At 38.9% G+C, this 20,136-nt stretch overlaps 1 protein-coding gene and 1 non-coding gene across 3 annotated transcripts in view; one reads left to right on the top strand and one right to left on the bottom strand.

Annotated features, from left to right (window-relative positions):
* Positions 1–19,718, top strand: part of SV2B (synaptic vesicle glycoprotein 2B) — a 189,647-nt gene extending 169,929 nt beyond the window's left edge. For both annotated transcript variants that reach the window (XM_087428900.1, XM_087428901.1), the window contains exons 10-13: positions 8,079–8,212; positions 10,351–10,551; positions 13,897–14,056; positions 16,333–19,718. In XM_087428900.1, the coding sequence (XP_087285026.1) occupies positions 8,079–8,212; positions 10,351–10,551; positions 13,897–14,056; positions 16,333–16,516 (679 nt within the window). In that variant the 3' untranslated portion in view covers positions 16,517–19,718. The remainder of the gene's footprint in view (positions 1–8,078; positions 8,213–10,350; positions 10,552–13,896; positions 14,057–16,332) is intronic.
* On the bottom strand, positions 1,895–2,001 carry LOC147917679 (U6 spliceosomal RNA). Its single transcript, XR_015551815.1, has one exon. It is a non-coding gene; the product is annotated as a U6 spliceosomal RNA (small nuclear RNA).
* Positions 19,719–20,136: the final 418 nt, after the last annotated feature.

The following is a 20,136-nucleotide window of genomic DNA, read 5'->3' as shown; positions in this document are numbered from 1 at the left end:
TGGTATTTTAAATCTTTATTGGATCTGTAATTATAAATCCTCCTTTTTTTTGTACAATCATATTTTTATACTGTCCATTTGTACTTTTTGTCTTATTTTACAATCAGTATTCCTAGAGTTTTGCATATTTATTGGTCTTTCCAAAGGATCAGTGTTTTATTATGTTATGCTTCTTTGTATTCCTCTCTTTAGATTTACTTTTTTCTTTGTTTATTTCTTATTTTTAGTTTCTTTATCATATTTCTTGATTTTTTAAAAAAGTGAATAAGTTCAACTATATACATTTCCCTCCAATTTTGCTTTAGCTGCCTCACATAACTTTTAATGTTTACTAATATATATTTTATAATTTCCACTCTTCATCTCACAAGTTATTTAGAAGGGCATTTTAAGTGTCAAAATGCTGTTAATTATCATTTATATATATATTTATGTTATGGCCAGATAATGCAGTCTGTATGATATTGATTCTTAGAAATTGAAATGTGTTAGGACTTCCTTTTTTTAAAGCTCTGTTGTTAGGTGCATACACATTTATACTCATTGTGTCTTATATGTGAATTGATGCCTTTATCATTTGTAATGTACTTTTATTTTTATTGTGGTAACATTGGTTTATAACACTATATAAGTTTCAGGTGTACCTCATTATACTTCTGTTTCTGCATAGATTACATCATGTTCACCACCCAAAGACTAATTACAATCCATCATCACACACATGTGCCTAATTATCCCTTTCACCCTCCTCCCTCCCCACTTCCCCTCTGGTAACCACCAATCCATTCTCTGTCTCTATGTGTTTGTTTTTGGTTGTTTTTATCTTCTACTTATGAGTGAGATCATACAGTATTTGACTTTCTCCTTCTGACTTATTTCACTTAACATAATACGCTCAGTGTCCATCCATGTTGTCACAAATGGCTGGATTTCATTGTTTCTTATGGCTGAGTAGCATTCCATCGTGTATATATACCACATCTTCTTTATCCATTCGTCCTTTGGTTGGCAGTTAGGTTGCTTCCAAGTCTTGGCTATTGTGAATAATGCTGCAATACAGAAGTGCATGTATTGTTACGCATCGATGATTTCATGTTCTTTGGATAAATACCCAGCAGTGGGATAGCTAGATCATATGGTAGTTCTAGTCTTAATTTTTTGAGGAATCTCCATACTGTTTTCCATAGTGGCTGCACCAGTTTTCACTCCCACCAGCAGTGTATGAGAGTTCCCTTCTCTTCACATCCTCTTCAACACTTGTTGTTTCCTATGTTGTTAATTATAGCCATTCTGACGGATGTGAGGTGATATCTCATTGTAGTTTTGATTTGCATTTCCCTGATAGTTAATGATGTTGAACATCTTTTCATGTGCTTGTTGGCCATCTGTATATCTTCTTTGAAGAAATGTGTGTTCAGGTCTTTTGCCCATTTTTTAATTGAGTTGTTAGTTTTTTTGTTGTTGAGATGCACGAGTTCTTTATATATCTTGGAGATTAACCCCTTATCAGATATATGGTTTGCAAATATCTTCTCCTAATTGTTAGGTTGTCTTTTTGTTTTGTTGATGGTTTCCTTTGCTGTGCATAAGCTTTTTTTTTTTTTTTTTTAATTTTTTGTTTATTGCAGTAACATTGGTTTATAACATTGTAAAAATTTCAGGTGTACATCACTGTACTTCTATTTCTGCATGGACCACATCATGTTCACCACCAAAATACTAATTACAACCCATCACCACACACATGCACCGAATTATCCCTTTCACCCTCCTCCCTCCCCCCTCCCCTCTGGCAACCACCAATCCAATCTCTGTCCCTATGTATCCGTCCATTGTTGTCACCATCTACTACTTAATGAAGGAAATCATACGGTATTTGACCTTCTCCCTCTGAAAAAATATGGAACGCTTCACGAATTTGCGTGTCATCCTTGCGCAGGGGCCATGCTAATCTTCTCTGTATCGTTCCAATTTTAGTATATGTGCTGCCGAAGCGAGCACGACTGTGCATAAGCTTTTTAGTTTGATGTAGTCCCATTTGTTTATTTTTTCTGTTGTTTCCCTTGCCTGGTCAGACATGGTGCTTGAAAATATGTTGCTAAGACCAATGTTGAAGAGTGTACTGCCTATGTTTTCTTCTAGAAGTTTCATGGTTTCAGGCCTTATGTAATGTACCTCTTAATCTCTGATGATATCCCTCATTCAAAGTTTACTTTATCTGATATTATCTGAATCTCCAGCATTCTTCTGATCAGTGTCTACTTTTTACATTTTTTTTTTTTTTTTGCTTTTAACCTATGTATGTTCTTATGGTTAAGCAGGTCTTGGGTATAGCATATAGTTGGGTTCCACTTTTCCCCCCAATCTGACAATCTCTATCTAATTAGTGTGTTTTGAACATTTATATTTATTGTAATTATTGATATGGTTGGATTAAAATCTGTCATCTTGCTAGCTGTTTTCTATTTGTTACATCTGTTCTTTATTCCTTTTTTCCTGCCCTCTTTTAGATTATTTTCATAATTCAGTTTACCTTTGTTACTGGCTTATTTTTTACTCCTCTTTTAAAAAATTTTTATTTGTTGCCTTGAGCTTACAATGTACATATTTAATTAATCACAATCTACATTCAAATAATATTATGTTACTTCACAGGTAGTGTAAAAACTTTACAAGAGAACACTCTCGTTTTCTCCCTCTCGTGTTTTATGCTATTGTCATACATTTTACTTTTACATATGCTGTAAGAACACAATATATTGCTACTATTTTTGCTTTAGACATTCAGTTATGTTTTAGAGTGATTGAGAAAAGAAAAAAATATATTTTATACATACTTTTAACTTTTTCTAGAAATTTTCATTTCTTTATGAAGATCCAAGTTTCAAATGTAAATAGGTATTATATTCTTTGTGGCTGAGGAACTTCCTTTACTATTTCTTGTAAAGCAATTATGGTGGCAATAAATTTTCCCAGTGTTTGTTTCAAAAGTGTTTTTCCTTCATTTTTGAAGGATATTTTTGCTGAGTATAGAATTATGGGTTGGCCATTTTTTCTTTCAGAAATTTAAAGATTTCACCCCATTGTCTTTGGCTTGCATAGTTTTTGATGATGTCTGATTTATTCTTAAATTTGTTTTACTGTATACAACACAATTTTTTTCTTTTAAAAATTTTCCCCTGATAATTTATTTAGCTGTTTGAATGTCATGTGTATAGGTGTACTTTTTCTCCTTCTCTTCTCCTCTTCTTTTTTTGTATTTACCCTACTTGAGGGTCTGTGAGTTTCTTGGACTTGTGGTTTGATCTGTTTCATTATGTTAGAGAAATTCTTGGCCATTATCTCTTCAAATATTTCTTCTGCGAAATTCTCTCTCTGAGCTTTTCTTTCTTAAATTTCAATCACACTTACTTTAGATTGTTTGATATTTTCCAACAACTTTTGGGCGCTCTTTTCTGTGTTTTTCTCTCTTATTTTTTTCTTTATATTTTAGTTTTGGTAATTTATCTTCAGTTATTTACAAATTAAGTAATTCTTTTCTTGAGCTATGATGAGTCTACTGATGAGTCCATCAAGGCCATTCTTAATCTCTTTTACTGCATTTAAAAATTTCTGGCATTTCTATTTGACTCTTTCTAACAGTTTGCATCTCTCTGCTGGAATTCCCCACCCATTCATTCATATTATACACTTTTTCCATTAAGGCTTTAATGTGTCAATAATAGTTATATTAAATTACCCATCTGATAGTTCCAGCATTGATGTCATATCTGATTCTGGTTTTTTATATTACTTTGTTGTTTCATCATGTTGTTTTACTCTTCTTTGTGTGTCTTGTAATTTTTGGTTGAAAGTCAGATATCTCGTGTAGGACAGGAGAGATGGAGAAATGGGTACACTTCCTCTTTTACAGTGTGTGGGGGTGTTGTGTCAATCCAGTCAGTATTTGAGCTTGGTTTGGGTTTTGTTGTAGCTATTATTACCTTAGAAATTGTTGGGACTTCTTTTATTGAGGCATAATTCTCATACCTTAGAATTTACCCTTTTTAGTGTATAGTTCTGTGAGTTTTGCCAAATGCATACAGTCACATAACGATTACCACATTCAAGATACAGAACAGTTCCATTACCCCTCAGATTTCCCCATGGCACTCTGTAGTCAGTCCTCCCCCCACCTCCAGCCCCTGCAACCAATGATCTTCTCTATGTCACATAAATGGAATCATACAATATGAAGCCTTTTGAATCTTGCTTTTTTCACTTAGCATAATGCACTTGAGATTTAACCATGTTGTTACATGTTCAACACTTTAATGTATATAGCAAAGTACTATTCCATGGCATGAATGTACACTACATTTTGTTTACCCATTTACCAGTTGAAGGAATTTTGTATTGTTTCCAGATTTTGACATGGTTAAATTTGTGTTTTATTTAGGATGTTTACAACTATATTTGTATATGAATTTGTTCTGCTTTTTTTCTCTTGCAAATTTAATAATTGCTTTTATCTTTATTATTTCTCTTTTTATTCTATATTAGATTTTTAAAATTCTGCTTCACTTATTATTCCCAAAGTCTGTGAATATGCTAGAATATTTGTAAAAGAGACAAGATGAGATATTGTGATTTCAGCACTGGGGTAGGCTTGAGAGTAAGAGAAGAGGAAGGGAGGAAGTTGGATTTACTGTCAGATTCCCTGAGGCACAAGAACATGTCCTTAGGCTATCTGTTTGACATTAGCACCAGTATTTCCCATCATAATTTTCCATGAAATAATATTTTAATGATTTGGAGACATAAGATGGCTATCTTCTAAGTTCACTCTTTTATTTCTTCCTCAACTACACACAGTAAAGGTACTCCTCATTTATAGAATCATATATTAGAGCTGGGAAAAGCCATCTCCTCAATACCATTATTTTAAAGATTTTTAAATGCAGGCCTATAGAGGAGAAGAGACTTGCCTGAGGTCTTTTGGTGATTAAGCCCTGGTAGTTGAACTCCATTCTTCATTTTTTGGAGAGTGGTGTCAGAGGTAAAGTAAAGGCCTGATGCCTACGTTTGGAGAATTTAAGAAGTCATATAGAATATTGAGGCAAGACTTTCTGTTTCCCCCATTCTTTAAGCAAATTAAGCATATATCTTCTGGAGGGAATCATCCTCTTATTTGTGCTTTGCTTTACCTCAGATTAGGACCTGATATGAGATCATGTGTGAGAGACTAGGGTTCCAGTTCTTTTCTGAAGAATTCTCTTTTATTTCACACTATCTGGAAGGCTTATTATAGTAGGGTATATGTGTGGAAGTTTGGGGGAACTACACCCTTTACTTATTTTCTCACTGAAAGGTGATATAATTTATGTGAAGGAGATTTTTCTACTTTTTAAAAAAGGCACTTAGAATGTATATATTACATGCCTCTCTGTCTTTGCACATGCTCTTCCCTCTGCCTGGAATACACTTCCTCCACATCTTTGCTTAGATAGCTTTTACTTGCCCTTCAGGATAAGTTCTTCTCACGCTTTTCCCAACTGGATCACAAGTGCCCCCTTTGAAGTGATTTTATAGCGTATATCAAGATACTTCTATCTTGATAATTATCACATTAAATTTTAATTGTCAGTATTCTTGTTTATCTCTTTAATTAGACTGAGTTTCTTGAGGGTGATGCCATCACATCTAAAACATGGTGACTAAATAGATATGACTTTTGGAGCAGTTTAGGTCATTTGGTGGACTAAGCATTGGGCCTGAGGGTAACTGAAATAGCGTTTGTAATAATAATTTTGCCATAGACTCTGGATTGCCAATGGCTTCTGTTTCCTTGAAGGAAAAGTTCCACGGGATACTTTTGCTAACTTTTCTTTCAGCCTTTGAACTCTTCTGAATGAAGAATCTTGGACCAGTTCAGTATATAAATTAGAGATCAGAGGAGATGATTTATATAAAGACTCATAAAATATGCGTTAGCCCTTTCTCCTTTTATCTCTTCCTTTATAACTTTGGCTTTTTATAACTCACTTGGAGATACATTTTAAGGTCTGCTTGCGTCAGGCCCATTATGATTTATGGCTCTGCTTTCTCACTCACCCTTGGCAGAACATTAAAATATCAATGAAGGCCACATCAGCGGCCTGTTACTATATTAAAGAGAAGGATACGTTAAGAAAGGCAGAGACCTGAGACAGTCTCCAGGAATAGCTTTCCTGAGTAAACACATCTAGCGTACAAATTACATTAATTTTGAAATCAGAGGCATCTTCCTGTAACAAAAGGCTTACCAATTAGTTTTTCCATGGAAATTTGCAGAGTTCAGTGATAGCTTTTGGAGAGCTCTGTTTAAAAGTCTGTAGCAAATTTGACCCTAAGAAAAATTATTCAAAATAATTTGGCTTTGTAGACCACGCACATTTTTAAAAGTATAATAATCTAGCATCTGCTTCTGGTGATTATGGTTCAAGAGGTCTCGGTTGGAATGTAGCAAACTGCATCTTTCATAATAACCTCCCATTTTATTCTGATGTAAATGGTCTGGGGACCTCTCTTTGGAAGCACCTGCCCAGGCCTTCTTATTGGGTGGGAGGTCTTTTTGTAGAAGCTAATGATATGTGGCTCTAGGATAGGGTTCTGAGCAGAACACAATATAGCGTGGAGGGTAAGGGGCTCTGGCCATCGTATGTGGTCATGGACTGAGTTATCTGGTGGTCCTGGAGAGGAACAATGACCCTCAGTACCCCGTGCTACCTCTATCCTGTTGATTCCCACTGTATTGTAGTTGTCTGTTTTTTTTTTCAATTAGACTTGAAGGCAGGGACCATGTCTTTCCGCCCTGTACTCATAGCACCCAGTGTCAAGCTCAGTAAGTGTTCGCTGAAGACTGAATCTGTAAATAAATGAATACACAGCTGAATGAATGAACAAGTTGTAATTCTTCACAAATGAAGACGTATCCAAACGTTTCTAGCTTAAAAGTTTGACCAAGCTTGGTAAATATAGGCAACAGAGGCTGCACCTCATAAGCATCTAGGTGCTTTATCCCTTATTAACTGTTTTATTTTTAAGTGAAAAAGTAATATATACACTTAGTATAAAGGAAAAATTAAGTTTGTCTCATTCCTAACCCCCACTGCACTTCCCCAGGGCCAACCACCTCTACCAGGTTCTTGTGTAAATCTGTAGGTTTATTCTATGCCTTTGTAGGCATATGTGCCATATCCTTTCTCACACAAATGGTTACATGCCATAAACACTGTATTGCATTTACTTTTTTCAGTTAACAATGTATCTTGAAGATTGTTCCATATTAAGACATATAGATCTACCTAATTAGTATAATGGCTACGTGGTATTCCACGTGTGGTATGTGTGTGGTATCTATCTATCTATCTATCTATCTATCTATCTATCTATCTATCTATCTATCTTAGTAATCCATTGCTGTTATAAGCAATGCTGCAGTGAAGATCAGTGAACATATCTCTGAATGCATGAGAAAGTATATGTAGGATGAATTCTTAGGGGTGGTATTCTTAGGTCAAAGGGATTATGCATTTTAAATTTTGCAAAATTGCTTTCTAAAGAGACTGCACCATTATATTCTACCAACAATGTGAATGAAAGTGCCTATTTCCCCACATTTTGTTTGGGTAATTTAAAAAATGAACATTCTCAGATCCTCACGCTTCTATTGCTTCCAAACCTCTAAGACGAACCAGGGGACATGCATATTTTTAAAGCTCATAAAGTGAGATGTTATCAATATTTGCATTTCACACTCTTTCACATTTCTAGGATTCTGATGCAGAAGGCCCATGGACCTGCATTTGGGAAACACCAGGCTGATGCATAGAACCCCATATGTATCTGGACTAAACACCAGCTTCCACAGTCCTGAGGCCCTTCCCTATTTGTAAACACATAGCTAAGAAATGGGAAACTAGCCTGGGTTGAAAATAACGTTCCAGCACTTTTTGGTGTGCAGTTCTTCTTTTTCTGCCATTCTGTGTTCTCCATTTGAGTCTCAAGTCTCCTTTTTTCCTGGATGAATCACTCAGGGGCTAATATCTTTTCCACAGGTTCACAAAGATGTACTTTAAACATGTACTCTTTGAGGACACGTTGTTTGATGAGTGCTATTTTGAAGATGTTACATCTACTGATACCTATTTCAAAAATTGCACCATTGAGTCAACCATCTTTTATAACACAGGTAAGAACATGGACCCAGTGGATAGACTGCAACAAAGGTGGACTAGTCTTGTCTAAGAACCAAACTACTCAGTCATAAGCTTTAGGAATAGGAAAGTATTCACAGATACAAGTGCTGAGCCTTAGGATAGAGAAATGAGTTCTAGTCCCAGGTATGGCACGAATTAGGTTTACACTCTTTACTAAGGCATTTAATTTATCTGCATCTCAGTTTTATCACATGTAAAATGGAAACAAAGGTTCTAGGCAAGTTTTCTGATCTCAATAAGACTGATGCTGAGGGTCTTTGGTAGGAAAAAAGTATAACACAGATAAAAAAACAGCATTCCAGAAGGGCTGCATTTTATGCATGGAGTGCATTCTTGAAGACCTTGCCTAATTTGAAATTTGCAAAATTCAAAACTCATATTCTCACGATAATAAATGAAAAAGGAAAATTTCATCTTTTCATGCTTTGTGCATGGAGTGAGATGACAGAATATTTTAAAATCACACCATTTCAGATTTCCATGATTGAGAAAAATCACAAAATTCCACCACTGCTTGTTACTTTTACTACTCTCATCATAAATTAATACCAAGTGGAGTTGGGATATAAGGAAACTAACTGAGCTTTTCCCAGGGGCTTCACCTACGCGGTCTCAAGTGAGAAATGTACTATTATCCCCATCCTATAGCTAAGGAAACAGAGGCTTAAGCAACTTGCCCAAGGCCACAGCTAGCCAGTTGGAGGAGCCCGGATTCATTCCTCAATTGTTTGGTTCTAAAGTCTGTGATCTTTCCACTGAACTACTTGCAGTATGTCCAGATCAGGGCTTTTTGATGACATCAGCACCAAGGGATGGTTTATGGGTTTATGCAAGAACATCTTTTTCCTCCATGATGTCAGCCTGAAGAGGCTCAATATCTGCTCTCCAAATATCCTTCAGTCTCTAAATAATGCATTTTGGGATTTACCTTCCTATTTTTTTTTTTTTAGGCTGAACTTAAAAAAATAATGAATTCTATACATTCATTATTTATCATTAAAACTTGGCATATCTTTTATTTTCTTCCTTCAAGTTTTAATGATGCCTCTTTTTCTGCATACTCTTGACCTGGGGATTTTTGCAAACCCTTATAGTCATGAAATGTCAGAGCGGGGAAGCAATGGAGATAATCAGGTGTCCTCCTCTAATTTTGTAGGCGGAGCCTCAGGGAGTTAAAGAGGGTCAGCAGCAGAACCAGTTCCCCAAACCCAGGTTTCCTGAGAGCCTGTTTAGTGAATCTTTCTGCTGGAAGAGCTGGTGTTAGAAGGTGTCAGAAGACATGGGAACTGGTTCCAAAGCAAGTGGTTTTTATTTTTCTAAGAATTTATTTTTTTAGGGAAGTTTTAGGTTTATGACAAAGTTAGAGGAAAAGTACAGAGATTTCTATATCCCTTCTGCCCCTAGACATAGCCTCCCCATTATCAACGTCCCCCACCAGAGTGGTACATTTGTTCCAATTGATGAATCTACATTGACACATCATGATCACCCAAAGTCCATAGTTTACCTCGGGGTTCATTCTTGGTTTTGTCCCTTCTATGGACTTGCACAAATGTATAATGACACGTATCCATCATCATAATATCACACAAAGTATTTTTACTGCCCTAAAAATCCTTTGTGCTCTACCTATTCATCTTTCCCCAGCCCTGCCCTCGCAACCACTGAACAAATGGTTTTTGTTTTGAAAAATGTTCAGGTTTCTGCCTGAGTGGTTATCTCAATCTGGGCTCAATTCTCTTGTCTTCTACTTTCTGTAAGCTGGGTAGCCTTGGAGGAGTGGCCCAGTGACTGTGGCCCTCAGTGTCATCTCATTGATACAAACAGGACTGTTATCTGGCTTGAGAGATGATGTACTTAAACATGCCCCTCAATTAATGTTCATTTCATTTCTTCTTGCTAATAGGACCTTGAATAGGACATTACATTTTGGGAGGTTTCTCGCTTCATCTATGTCTGGCCACATGTCACCTTGACTTTGAGACTGTCTGATTGCCAGAAGCTGGTGCAGCATGGCCATCGAAGGGGCATAACTTCATCCCTGCTTCTGTCCTGAATCTCCCCAGCCCCCTTTCCTTTACATGAACCAGAGGTTTTCTTCTCTCCCCAGACCTCTACGAGCATAAGTTCATCAACTGTCGGTTTATCAACGTCACCTTTCTGGAGCAGAAGGAGGGCTGCCACATGGACTTTGAGCAAGATAATGACTTCCTGATTTACCTCGTCAGCTTCCTTGGTAGTCTCTCTGTCTTGCCTGGGAACATCATTTCTGCCCTGCTCATGGATAAAGTTGGGAGGCTCAAGATGATCGGTGAGTTGTTAGGGACGCCGCATCTGTGTTCTAGTGGGCTAGGGCCGGGGCTTAAAGTGTTAAAGCAGTGAATTTTTATTTTTCTGAAAGAAATATTGCACAGGAAACCACACAGGTAAGATGGAATCTGACGGTGTAGAGCCAAGGAGGCACATCTACGACACCCCAGGGTCCCATGGGTTAGTCTGAGATGTCTGGTCCAGGCCAGAAACTCGTCTTCATTTCCTGATTCAGCAACTCTGTGACAGTCATTTATTCTATTAGCACTTCAAAAGGGAAATTAAATATATCCACTCTACCTGCTTTGTAAGATTATTGTTGGAAAAATATATGAAATGCTCTTAAATGAGCATTGATTTCATTTGATGATTTAAAATACATCATATTGCTTATTATCATATTACTTATTATATTAAATAATAATGATAACACTTTGGGCTTTGGAGTTAGACAGACTCATGTTGGAATCCTATCACCTAAAGGCTGTTTGACTTTGATCATGTTCCTTTACTTCTCTGGGCCTCAGTTTCATCTGTAAGATGAGGATACCTATAACAGGCTGATAGGGGTTTATGAGGATTGAACAAAATATACCCAAAGCACCTTGTGCTGGTGCATTGCAGGTTCTCAAAAATGGTAGCCATATTCTTGGATGCTTTGCTGCATTCTGCCGGGATTTGCAGCAATTTGTTACAGAACACACGCCATGCATGGTGAGCAGGAAACAAAATGTATACACCCAGGTCCAGGGAAGATGTAAATTAGAATGTGAGCCAATGCCAGAGGTGGGGAGCAGACAACACACTCATAAACTTGCTGTGAGATCTGCCCTGGAATGTAGTTGATCAGTAAAATTAATTCCGAGATTCCTAGCAGCAAAGCTCAAAGGGAAACAAGATAAATCACATAGGCATTTTGTCAGAGACGAAAGAGCAAATTGATCGGGTCTTTATGGGAAGGGATGCTTTTCCTGGTGTTTGGCTCATGTTGAATATTGTTATTGTAAATAGTAGCTTGAATATTCAGAATGGTGAGCACAAGTAATGCCTGTGATTTCAGCTTTTTCATCTTGTGGTGGGGATGGAGTCATCTCTTAGACATGGCAGGTTGAGCTGTCTCCTCTGTAGGGGAAGTGGCCTGATTAGACCCAAAGCCCACTGAGGGAATGGTGGTGGCTTATTAACTTCTGTAATGCCCGAGCCCAGCACGGTGCCTGCCACAGAGTTGCCACTTGGTAATGCTGCTGACTGGAACCAATGAAGATGGCCTCTTTCTTAGATTAGTCTGAAGCACCAAGCTTTTCAGCAGAAGGTGCTACAGGATGGCATCGCGTAAAAGACCAGTGGCTGGGAGTCGGGTGGCCAGCTTAGCCAACATTCACTTTATGAGTCTGCACAACTTCCTTTACCTCTCTGACCTTCCTTTTCACAATTGTTAAAATAATACCTCTGTTTGCTCCAATGAGATAAAGCGTGTAAGAGTAGATGTGTGACACTTCTGCCATTCTGCCACTGGCCTTTTGAGTCCCAGGAACAGTGGATTCTATGGTCAGGTCCTGGAGTAGCTGAGGAAGTTCTGGGGAAAGTGGCGTCTATGAGGGGTGGAGTGGGTGCGCATGTGCATCAGAATGGCCCACCGCCTGTGACCAGTGCCCACTCCCACACGGGAGCAGAGGGAAGGCTGGGCACAGGGAGCAGGCAGGGCAAGGAGACAGTGGACAGCCTTTTCCTCGCCATTGAAGCCCTTCCTGTCGTCATGAGTATATCCCAGATTAAAATTGATTTCTATAATGCTAAATAGCCATACTCCCCAAATTGGATATCTGGGATATTTAATCATTCCTTATATACTACTCTTTTATTAATGTCTGTATTTTGTTTTTGAGCTAGAGTGTTAAGAGCTCAGAATGTGTCCCCTTTGTATCCCTCTGTCTTTAAATAAAAGGCCTGGCATATGATGGATCAATGGCGATATTCTCAGTGCACAGTAAATAGTAGATGCTCAATAAATATCTCAATGAGATGTGGGTGACCTGTTTTGAAATAACTTTGTCCATGGTCCCCAGACAAATCCCTCTATAGAATCTGCTGGAGTATCATTTGTCCTGTTACTCTGCTGTGCTCTTTCCTGGGTAGAAGCAGTTTCTTGTTAACAACAGAGTAGAAGTTTTCCTGATGAGGCTGTCACTCCTCATTTATTCATTCAATAAACATTTATTTATGCAGCATTTATTCTCTGCCAGGCTGTGTGGTAGGCAATGGGAATACAACAGTAATCGAGACAGACAGCATCCCTGTGCTTAAGAAGCAAATGATCTATTGAGAGAGATAGACATAAACTAGAAATTTCATTTAACTAACACCTATGAAGTGCTTATTATAGCTCAGGCTTTGTTCTAAGCATTTTGTAAATATTCACACATTTATCCCTCACAATAACCCTGTGAGGTCGGTACTAGTTTTATCAACATTTTATAGATGGGGAAAGTGACACAGGACAGAGAGGTTAAGTGATTCACTCAAAGTCACACAGGAGAAGCTGGGATTTGAACTCAGGCCTCTCAATCACAAAGGGCACAAGACTTATGAGAGGGGAAGTACAGTGGGCCATAGCACCTATAGTAGGAAGACCTAACATACTTGAAGGGTCGGTTCCCTGACTATCACTTGATTTATTTGATGATAGTATTTTGTACTCAACAAACATTGATCAACATTTATTGTAAGCCATTGCCAAAAAAAGGCTTATAAAACAGGACGGGAGTTGGGAAGAAATACTCAAACCTCTTTCTCCTCCTAGCTGACAAGGGAGCTCCTCCCCACTGACTAGGGTATGCGGTCCACAGGGGTTAGCTTCCCTGGGGCACAGAGTAGGGCTGAGCAGGGCAGATCAGATATCTGGGGTGGAGATGGGGTAAATGGCTCTTCTTCAGGTTTTCCTTCTGTAGACCATTTACAGTTATGTTCTCACCAAAATGTAAGCTCCACGAGAATGGGGTTTTTTGATACTGATGTATCTCAAGCACGAGAACAATGTCTGACACATAACAAGGTCTGAGCTAATACCCCCTCTGCCTTGTTCCCAGTTATTCTGGGCTGGGCAGCACCACGGAATGATGATTTCAAAGTCCTACCTGGAGGCTAACTCTGATGACATGACCACGCAGAGGGCTCTAGTTCCATGGCTGGGGTACCATGGAATCAAGCTGTGCTCTCAGTGTAGAGATGGACATTTGTTACTTCAGGTGTACCTGTAAGGATGGGAGATGGGGCCAGACCTTTGGGTGATAGTCTTGTCCAAGACATGGGTTTCACGTTTCTTTCTGCCCTTCACCTCCCTCCGTAGGTGGCTCCATGCTAATCTCGGCGGTCTGCTGCTTCTTCCTGTTTTTTGGCAACAGCGAGTCCGCAATGATCGGCTGGCAGTGCCTGTTCTGCGGGACCAGCATTGCTGCCTGGAATGCTCTGGATGTGATCACGGTGGAGCTGTATCCCACCAACCAGAGGTCAGTTCTTCCCCAGGCTTCCCTCTGGGACTTATTGGGACTTCTTTGGCTGGAAGTCTGTCTGCTCCGTGATTCTCCACCGTGGTCATCTTGGTCTTCCTGTTCTTCCATAGACCAAACGTCTCTTAAGTTGTTGAGTTTCTCCTGCATGGGGCTGGCATAGGCCTGGAAGTGGGCAGGCTAAGGCTTGATAGGGTGGGGTGGACGGCAAGAAGCAAAGGAAAAGTGCATACCATGTCCAGGAGAGAGAGATAAGAGGGCAAAACCATCGATGTCCTGCAGTCCACAAGAGAGATGAGGACAAGTCTGCCAATGGGAGATAAAGTGCAAAGGTGAAGAACCAGATAAACCCAGAGTGAGGGAGAGGTGGAGAGAAATAAAGGTGAGGATGAGGCATGCTAGTCTAGAGCACTGCAGAGAATGTGGAAGGAATGGTAGGGTTTACTTTTATTTCGTACAAGCCATATGGAAAGAGGCCTGGTTTAAAGGCATGGGGTCAAGGCCATTACTTAGTGGTTATTTATCCTCATGGAGGGGGAATTGTGAATTTTAAGGATGGCAGATAAAGTGGCCCTGTGGTTAAAAAGGAATGTGAAGTGGTGTGGAAGGCAGGTATATGAAAAAGAAAAATTGGTGACAAGGTACTGGGATATAGGTGGCTGTGGAAAAGTACAGCATGCTACATTTGGGGTCCCTCATTCCTGAACCAAAGAACTTCTAAGTTTTACAAAAAATAAGAGGAGGAGAAATTTTTATTTGAATGGGATGTATTATCTAGGAACTCCAAAAGAATTACTTAAAGAGACTACTAGAAACAATAAAATAATTTGGTAACGTGGTCAGTGATAAAAGCAACTTAATATAGAGCCTTTAAAATATATTAAAAATTAAAAATAACATTGACATTCATTCAATAACAACAGAAATCATAAAATATCTAGGAATCAACTTGATGAGAAAGGTGAAACACTTGTGTGAGGAAAACCATAAAGCTTTACTGAGAGATATAAAAGAAGATTTAAATGTATGTTAAGATATACATTATTGAATTCTAAGATTTAATCTTATAAAAATATCAAATTTTCTTTAGTTTTTCTCTGAGTTAAAAGAGTCCATTCAAAATTCAATAAGATTTTTTTCCCCCATGGGAACTTGAAAAAATTATTCTAAAGTTTATTTGGAAAAATACACATGTGAAAATACCCAAGAATATTCTGAAAACAAAAAGACTGGGATTGGGGGCTGGTGATTAAAAAGCTATAGTGTGGTGCAGTTACAGAAAAAAATGTGAAAAAGAATTTAAAGTACAAAAATAAAGCCACATTCTTAATAAATTTGTGGCATTAAAAAGAAATATTTTACTTCAGCTGGGGAGAGAGTGCTAGGAATATTGTCTCTGTATAGAGATGGAGTCAAGAAAGGACAGATGGTTAATAATAGTTATCACTGGGAAGTGTGATTGAGGAATAATAATTAGGATCAGGTTCTGCCATAGGTGACAGAAACCCCAAATAATTGCAGCCTTAGGAAGGCAGGCATTTTATTTTTTTCTCCTGTAGAAGTCCAGAGCAAGCCCTGCAGACTCTTCCTATCTTGTTGTTCTCCCTTTCATGATCTCAGCCATGGTCCAAGATGAGGCCATCTACATTCCAGGAAGCAAGATGGAAGGAAAAAGGATGAAAGAGAAGAAAGCAAAAGGCCCACTCTTGACATCTCTTAAGGGAGTTTCTCTCCCTTAAGGAGCTGCCACTTGTACTTTCATCCCATTGGCCAAAACTTAGTCACATGGTCACATTTAGCAGCAAGGGAGTCTGGGAAATGTAGTCTTACATTTGGAGAAATACTATTTAGGGACATCTAGCAGTCTCTGCCACAAGAGGGTTGAGGGTGTTATTAAGAGAGTAACACACTTTCTGCTTCATTCTTCTTCATTCTTTTAGTATTTCACAATACTCATGTACTACCTGCGAACATTTCAAAAAGAGATGTACTTGAAAAGAAAAAGAAACAAGTTTGAAGGAAATACTCCAAAATGTTAACAGTGGTGATTGCCTTTCAGTGGTCAGATTATATATCCCTGCATCTTTATATTATTCTGTATTTCCAAATTTGACTAAAATGAAAATGTATCACTTTTATATTTAGGAAAAAAATTCCCTCCCATACCTTTACTATACCTTCTCCCACAAGAAGGAAAAGACAGACCCCAGTCCCACTCATCTAGTGAAGTCTAGTTCATGTCTTTCAGAATTATTTACTTTCTTCTTCTTTTACAGGGCAACAGCCTTTGGCATCCTCAATGGATTATGCAAATTTGGAGCCATCCTGGGAAATACCATCTTTGCTTCCTTTGTTGGGATAACCAAAGTGGTCCCCATCCTTCTGGCTGCCACTTCTCTCGTTGGGGGTGGCCTGATCGCTCTTCGACTGCCAGAGACGCGAGAACAGGTCCTGATGTGAACAACATATGAAGAAAGGAAATGTTGGAAGAACCTTGTCCAGGAACCTTCCATGCGCCCACACTTCTTGTCTGTCACTTTCCAGAGAACGCCTGGATAGCACAGGAGGAGAAGTTGATTTTGTGACCCCTAGTTTAGAACTCATTTCAGCTGTCAATATGATTGTTACTCAGGTGACTGACTTGGGGGTGTCCTGAGCTTCCCTTATAATCACAGAGCTGTGTTCTTGGCTTCAGGTCTCCCCAGCCCAAGGCAGAGGAAGAGGGATAAACCCTCCAGTGGGTGCATACACTAAGCAAGGAGTGCGCATTTCCCTAAGTGAGGTGCAAGGACTTATTTCCATTTCAAAACGAATTTGAGGGTGACAAACGCTCAAGTTCCTTCATAAAGTTCCTTGGAGCCCAATGACCTAATAAATTGACTTGGCAGAAAGTTAAGAGTCATCATATGAATGTTGGGCTTGAAGTACAGGATACATATATTTTTGCATTTAAAAGTATCATCTATCATATTTTCCATTTGAAAATCAGCACAATAGCATTGAAGATACTCTGATATAGAAAACCAAATATTTGAGCAATATCTATAGAAATCTACTTTCCCCCCCCAAGTGTCCTAAGCTTCCCATGATGATTAGGAGGTAAATTTAAGAATGATATTTATTCCTATTTTAATCTATTCAAAGAAACTTAATGGGATAGGTATTCTGTAAACTAACTTTGTATATAACTGTATTTGGGTTTCATTTGCAGAAATGGTATCTGCAAATACTTGCCAGCATTTTAGCCATATCTTGGGAGGACTTGGTGTTTAGAGTCCCAAGAAATTGGATCTGATTGAATGAAATGCAAGCACACTTTCTCATAGTCATTTAACTTGCTGTTGGGAGGATGCACGTAGCAAGCTCACGTTGTACAGTTCATTTAATCCAGGCACTTTTCTTCGTGTAGGTGGAGTAGTTACTTTCTTCTTACACAGATCGCTTGTGAAACTCAAGCTCATCCTTCAATGCTGGCATTTGACTTTGCCGCTCCCCCGGAAACAGCAGAAGTTCAGTGGCCTCTGGCACTCTCTTTGTAGGCGAGAAGACAACGTGGTGGACAATGTGGGGGATTGAGAGAGGGATGGGAAAGTATAGCCACAGTTCTTCAGAGTGTAATTCTTTCCATTTCTTTTAGCAGTAAAACACGATCCATGTTTGTTATAATGGTCAAGTCCCGTGAGAAATCTATGCTACGTGTGTCAGTTTGGGGCATTTGAAACAGATGTCACTGGCATGGGAGTAGGGAGTGCAGTGGATGTCAAATATGTTTTCCTTGAGTGCTCCAACAGAACCTTTCCTGAGATCCAGTTTGGAACATGAACGGGAGTGGAGGTGGGGTGAGGAACCTAGGACAAACTGCCGTGGCAAGGGTCAGCAATAGACTCAAGTCTTGACTACGTAGAAAAGGAACAGCGTTTCATCCATCAGAACTGTCTTGCGGGAAAGGGACAGTGAGCTATGAGCTCCTGCCACTGGAGGTGAACTTGCCGAGGCCAGGTGAACATCAGTCTGCAAGAACTAGTTCTTTGAGTTGATTTGCAACACGGTCAATGCTGTCAAGTGCCACAGTTTCCCTACCAGAAATTTCCAAAAATTTAAAACAGAGTAATGATGGCTGCACTGAGTGTTTTCTCAGTTTTGGAGAAACGCTTAGGTTCCATGATAACTTCAGGCCATCTGTCTGTTATTCTCTGGAGTAACAGGTAAATGGGGGAGGAGTAAATATTAAGACATCTTTCTATCCTGAGATCGGTTTTAATGGTTAAAATGTTTACTCTGCTTCTCTTGTCCCCCACCTCTTTATTCACCCCCTTTTTTCTCTGTACAGGGAAGAAAGACACATCATCTCTGATTTGACACCCTGATTCCTCCAGATATATAAACATACCATTTTGTATTAGTGTTTCTCTAATTGTTTTGCAAGAGGTACCTAACATAAATGCTATGTCAATAATGAAAGGCCCAATGTAATATACTTTCCATATTCTTGCGAGATGAAATACAGTGGCTAGGTTCATAAAAGAGAATTGTGTAAACCTGGGATCACCACATCCTTTATAACATTATTCTTCAATGGGATAATGCAATTCAATGAGCAGCTACCACTTAAGAAATTTACAAGGCAGTTAGAATCTGCATTTCTGGTTAAGATGGATTTTGTAAATCTAAAATCGGATTAATTTTTGAGTGTTGAGGTGGCTGCAGTAATTTTGGGGTGAACTTCATTTGATTCCAAAGCTCTAACTTCTGCGTTATCTTTATGGCTCCTTACACCAACCACCTCACCAACCAAGGGCAATTCCCATCTCATCCATCACTTAGGCCTTTGTAAAGGTGCCGCCGTGCCCTGCAGCCTTTCCCCATGAAGGATTATCTGGCACTGGTACCTGGTCACTTGTTAAATGCTGTCACTACTGCTGAGATAAATGTTTATCTAAAAATAGTCTCTGTGGCAGGTCATTGGGAGATAATGTACAGCATTCCTGGCCATCCGTTCCTTTCTCATTTCATGTTCTACTCTGAGAAACTCCCTACGGCATCTGTGGAGAGTTAGAGAGATGAGGCTCTCCTTCGCTGAGCAAATCTGTTCACAGTTATTGATGTATTTTATGATGCCCAGTTTGAGAGTAGCTGCTTTTAGTAGTCTCAACTGTATTGTGTCATCTCTTGATGCTGATTTTTGATCTTTTGTTTTATGGGAAATAATCAGTGAAAGGGGTGTGCCGATTTGTGAAGTTTATAGCACATTAGCCTGACGTCATGTAATAAATAACCCTATGTCCAGGGTTCCCTGGTACCTTGTGTTAGTTCATTAAAAATAATAATAAAAATAATTGTAAGCAAACCTTTAAGTACTGGGGATAGAGATTATTTTCAGACACTAAGGTCTCGTCTGGATTCCTGAATTGATGGAATCAGCTGGGAGGAATGTTGAGAGTCATTTCCTTCAACTTTCTTATTTTACATACAGGGACCTTGAAAGGTTAAATGATGTGACCAAAGTGACATGTAGTGCTAGGAGTGGGTTACAAGGCCTACAATAATCCCTCAGTCACTGATACCCTACTACAGAGCCTCCCATAGAGTCTTTGGGGGAACGGGACAATGTGACAAACACTACCCTTCATTCCCTGAGGCTATGCATTGAAGACTCACTTGTTTTACCTAGAATGAGTGGAAGGATCAGTATAAATATGAAAAATTAGTATTCATTCATTCATTCATTCAACAAATCCTTACTGAGCTCTTACTGTGAGCCAGTCTCCATGTTAAGCCCTGGGGATCCACTGCTGAAAAATCTGGTCACAGTTCCTGCCTTGTTCTACTTATAGTGAGTGGGCGAGATGGATATTAAATTGGCAATAAAAACAAAGTGCAATGGTCTCATGATTGGTAAAATGCACCTTTTGCTTCTAAGACAATTCTTGCTTCTTTACCAGTCAGCTCTGGATTTCTGAAGTGGTTGCCCTCTCCAGTTTCTCTTTTCTTCAAGGAGTGTGCCAATTTCTTTTCTTTATAAACCAGGTAAAGAAAAAGACACACTGGCTCATTTTTCTGAAGAATATAAGCAGTTTTCA

Source organism: Ceratotherium simum, chromosome 3, assembly GCF_057802395.1.
Source record: "Ceratotherium simum simum isolate JZ-2026a chromosome 3, ASM5780239v1, whole genome shotgun sequence".
NCBI classification, from domain to species: Eukaryota; Metazoa; Chordata; class Mammalia; order Perissodactyla; family Rhinocerotidae; genus Ceratotherium; species Ceratotherium simum.
This window is presented reverse-complemented; position numbering and strand designations above follow the sequence as displayed.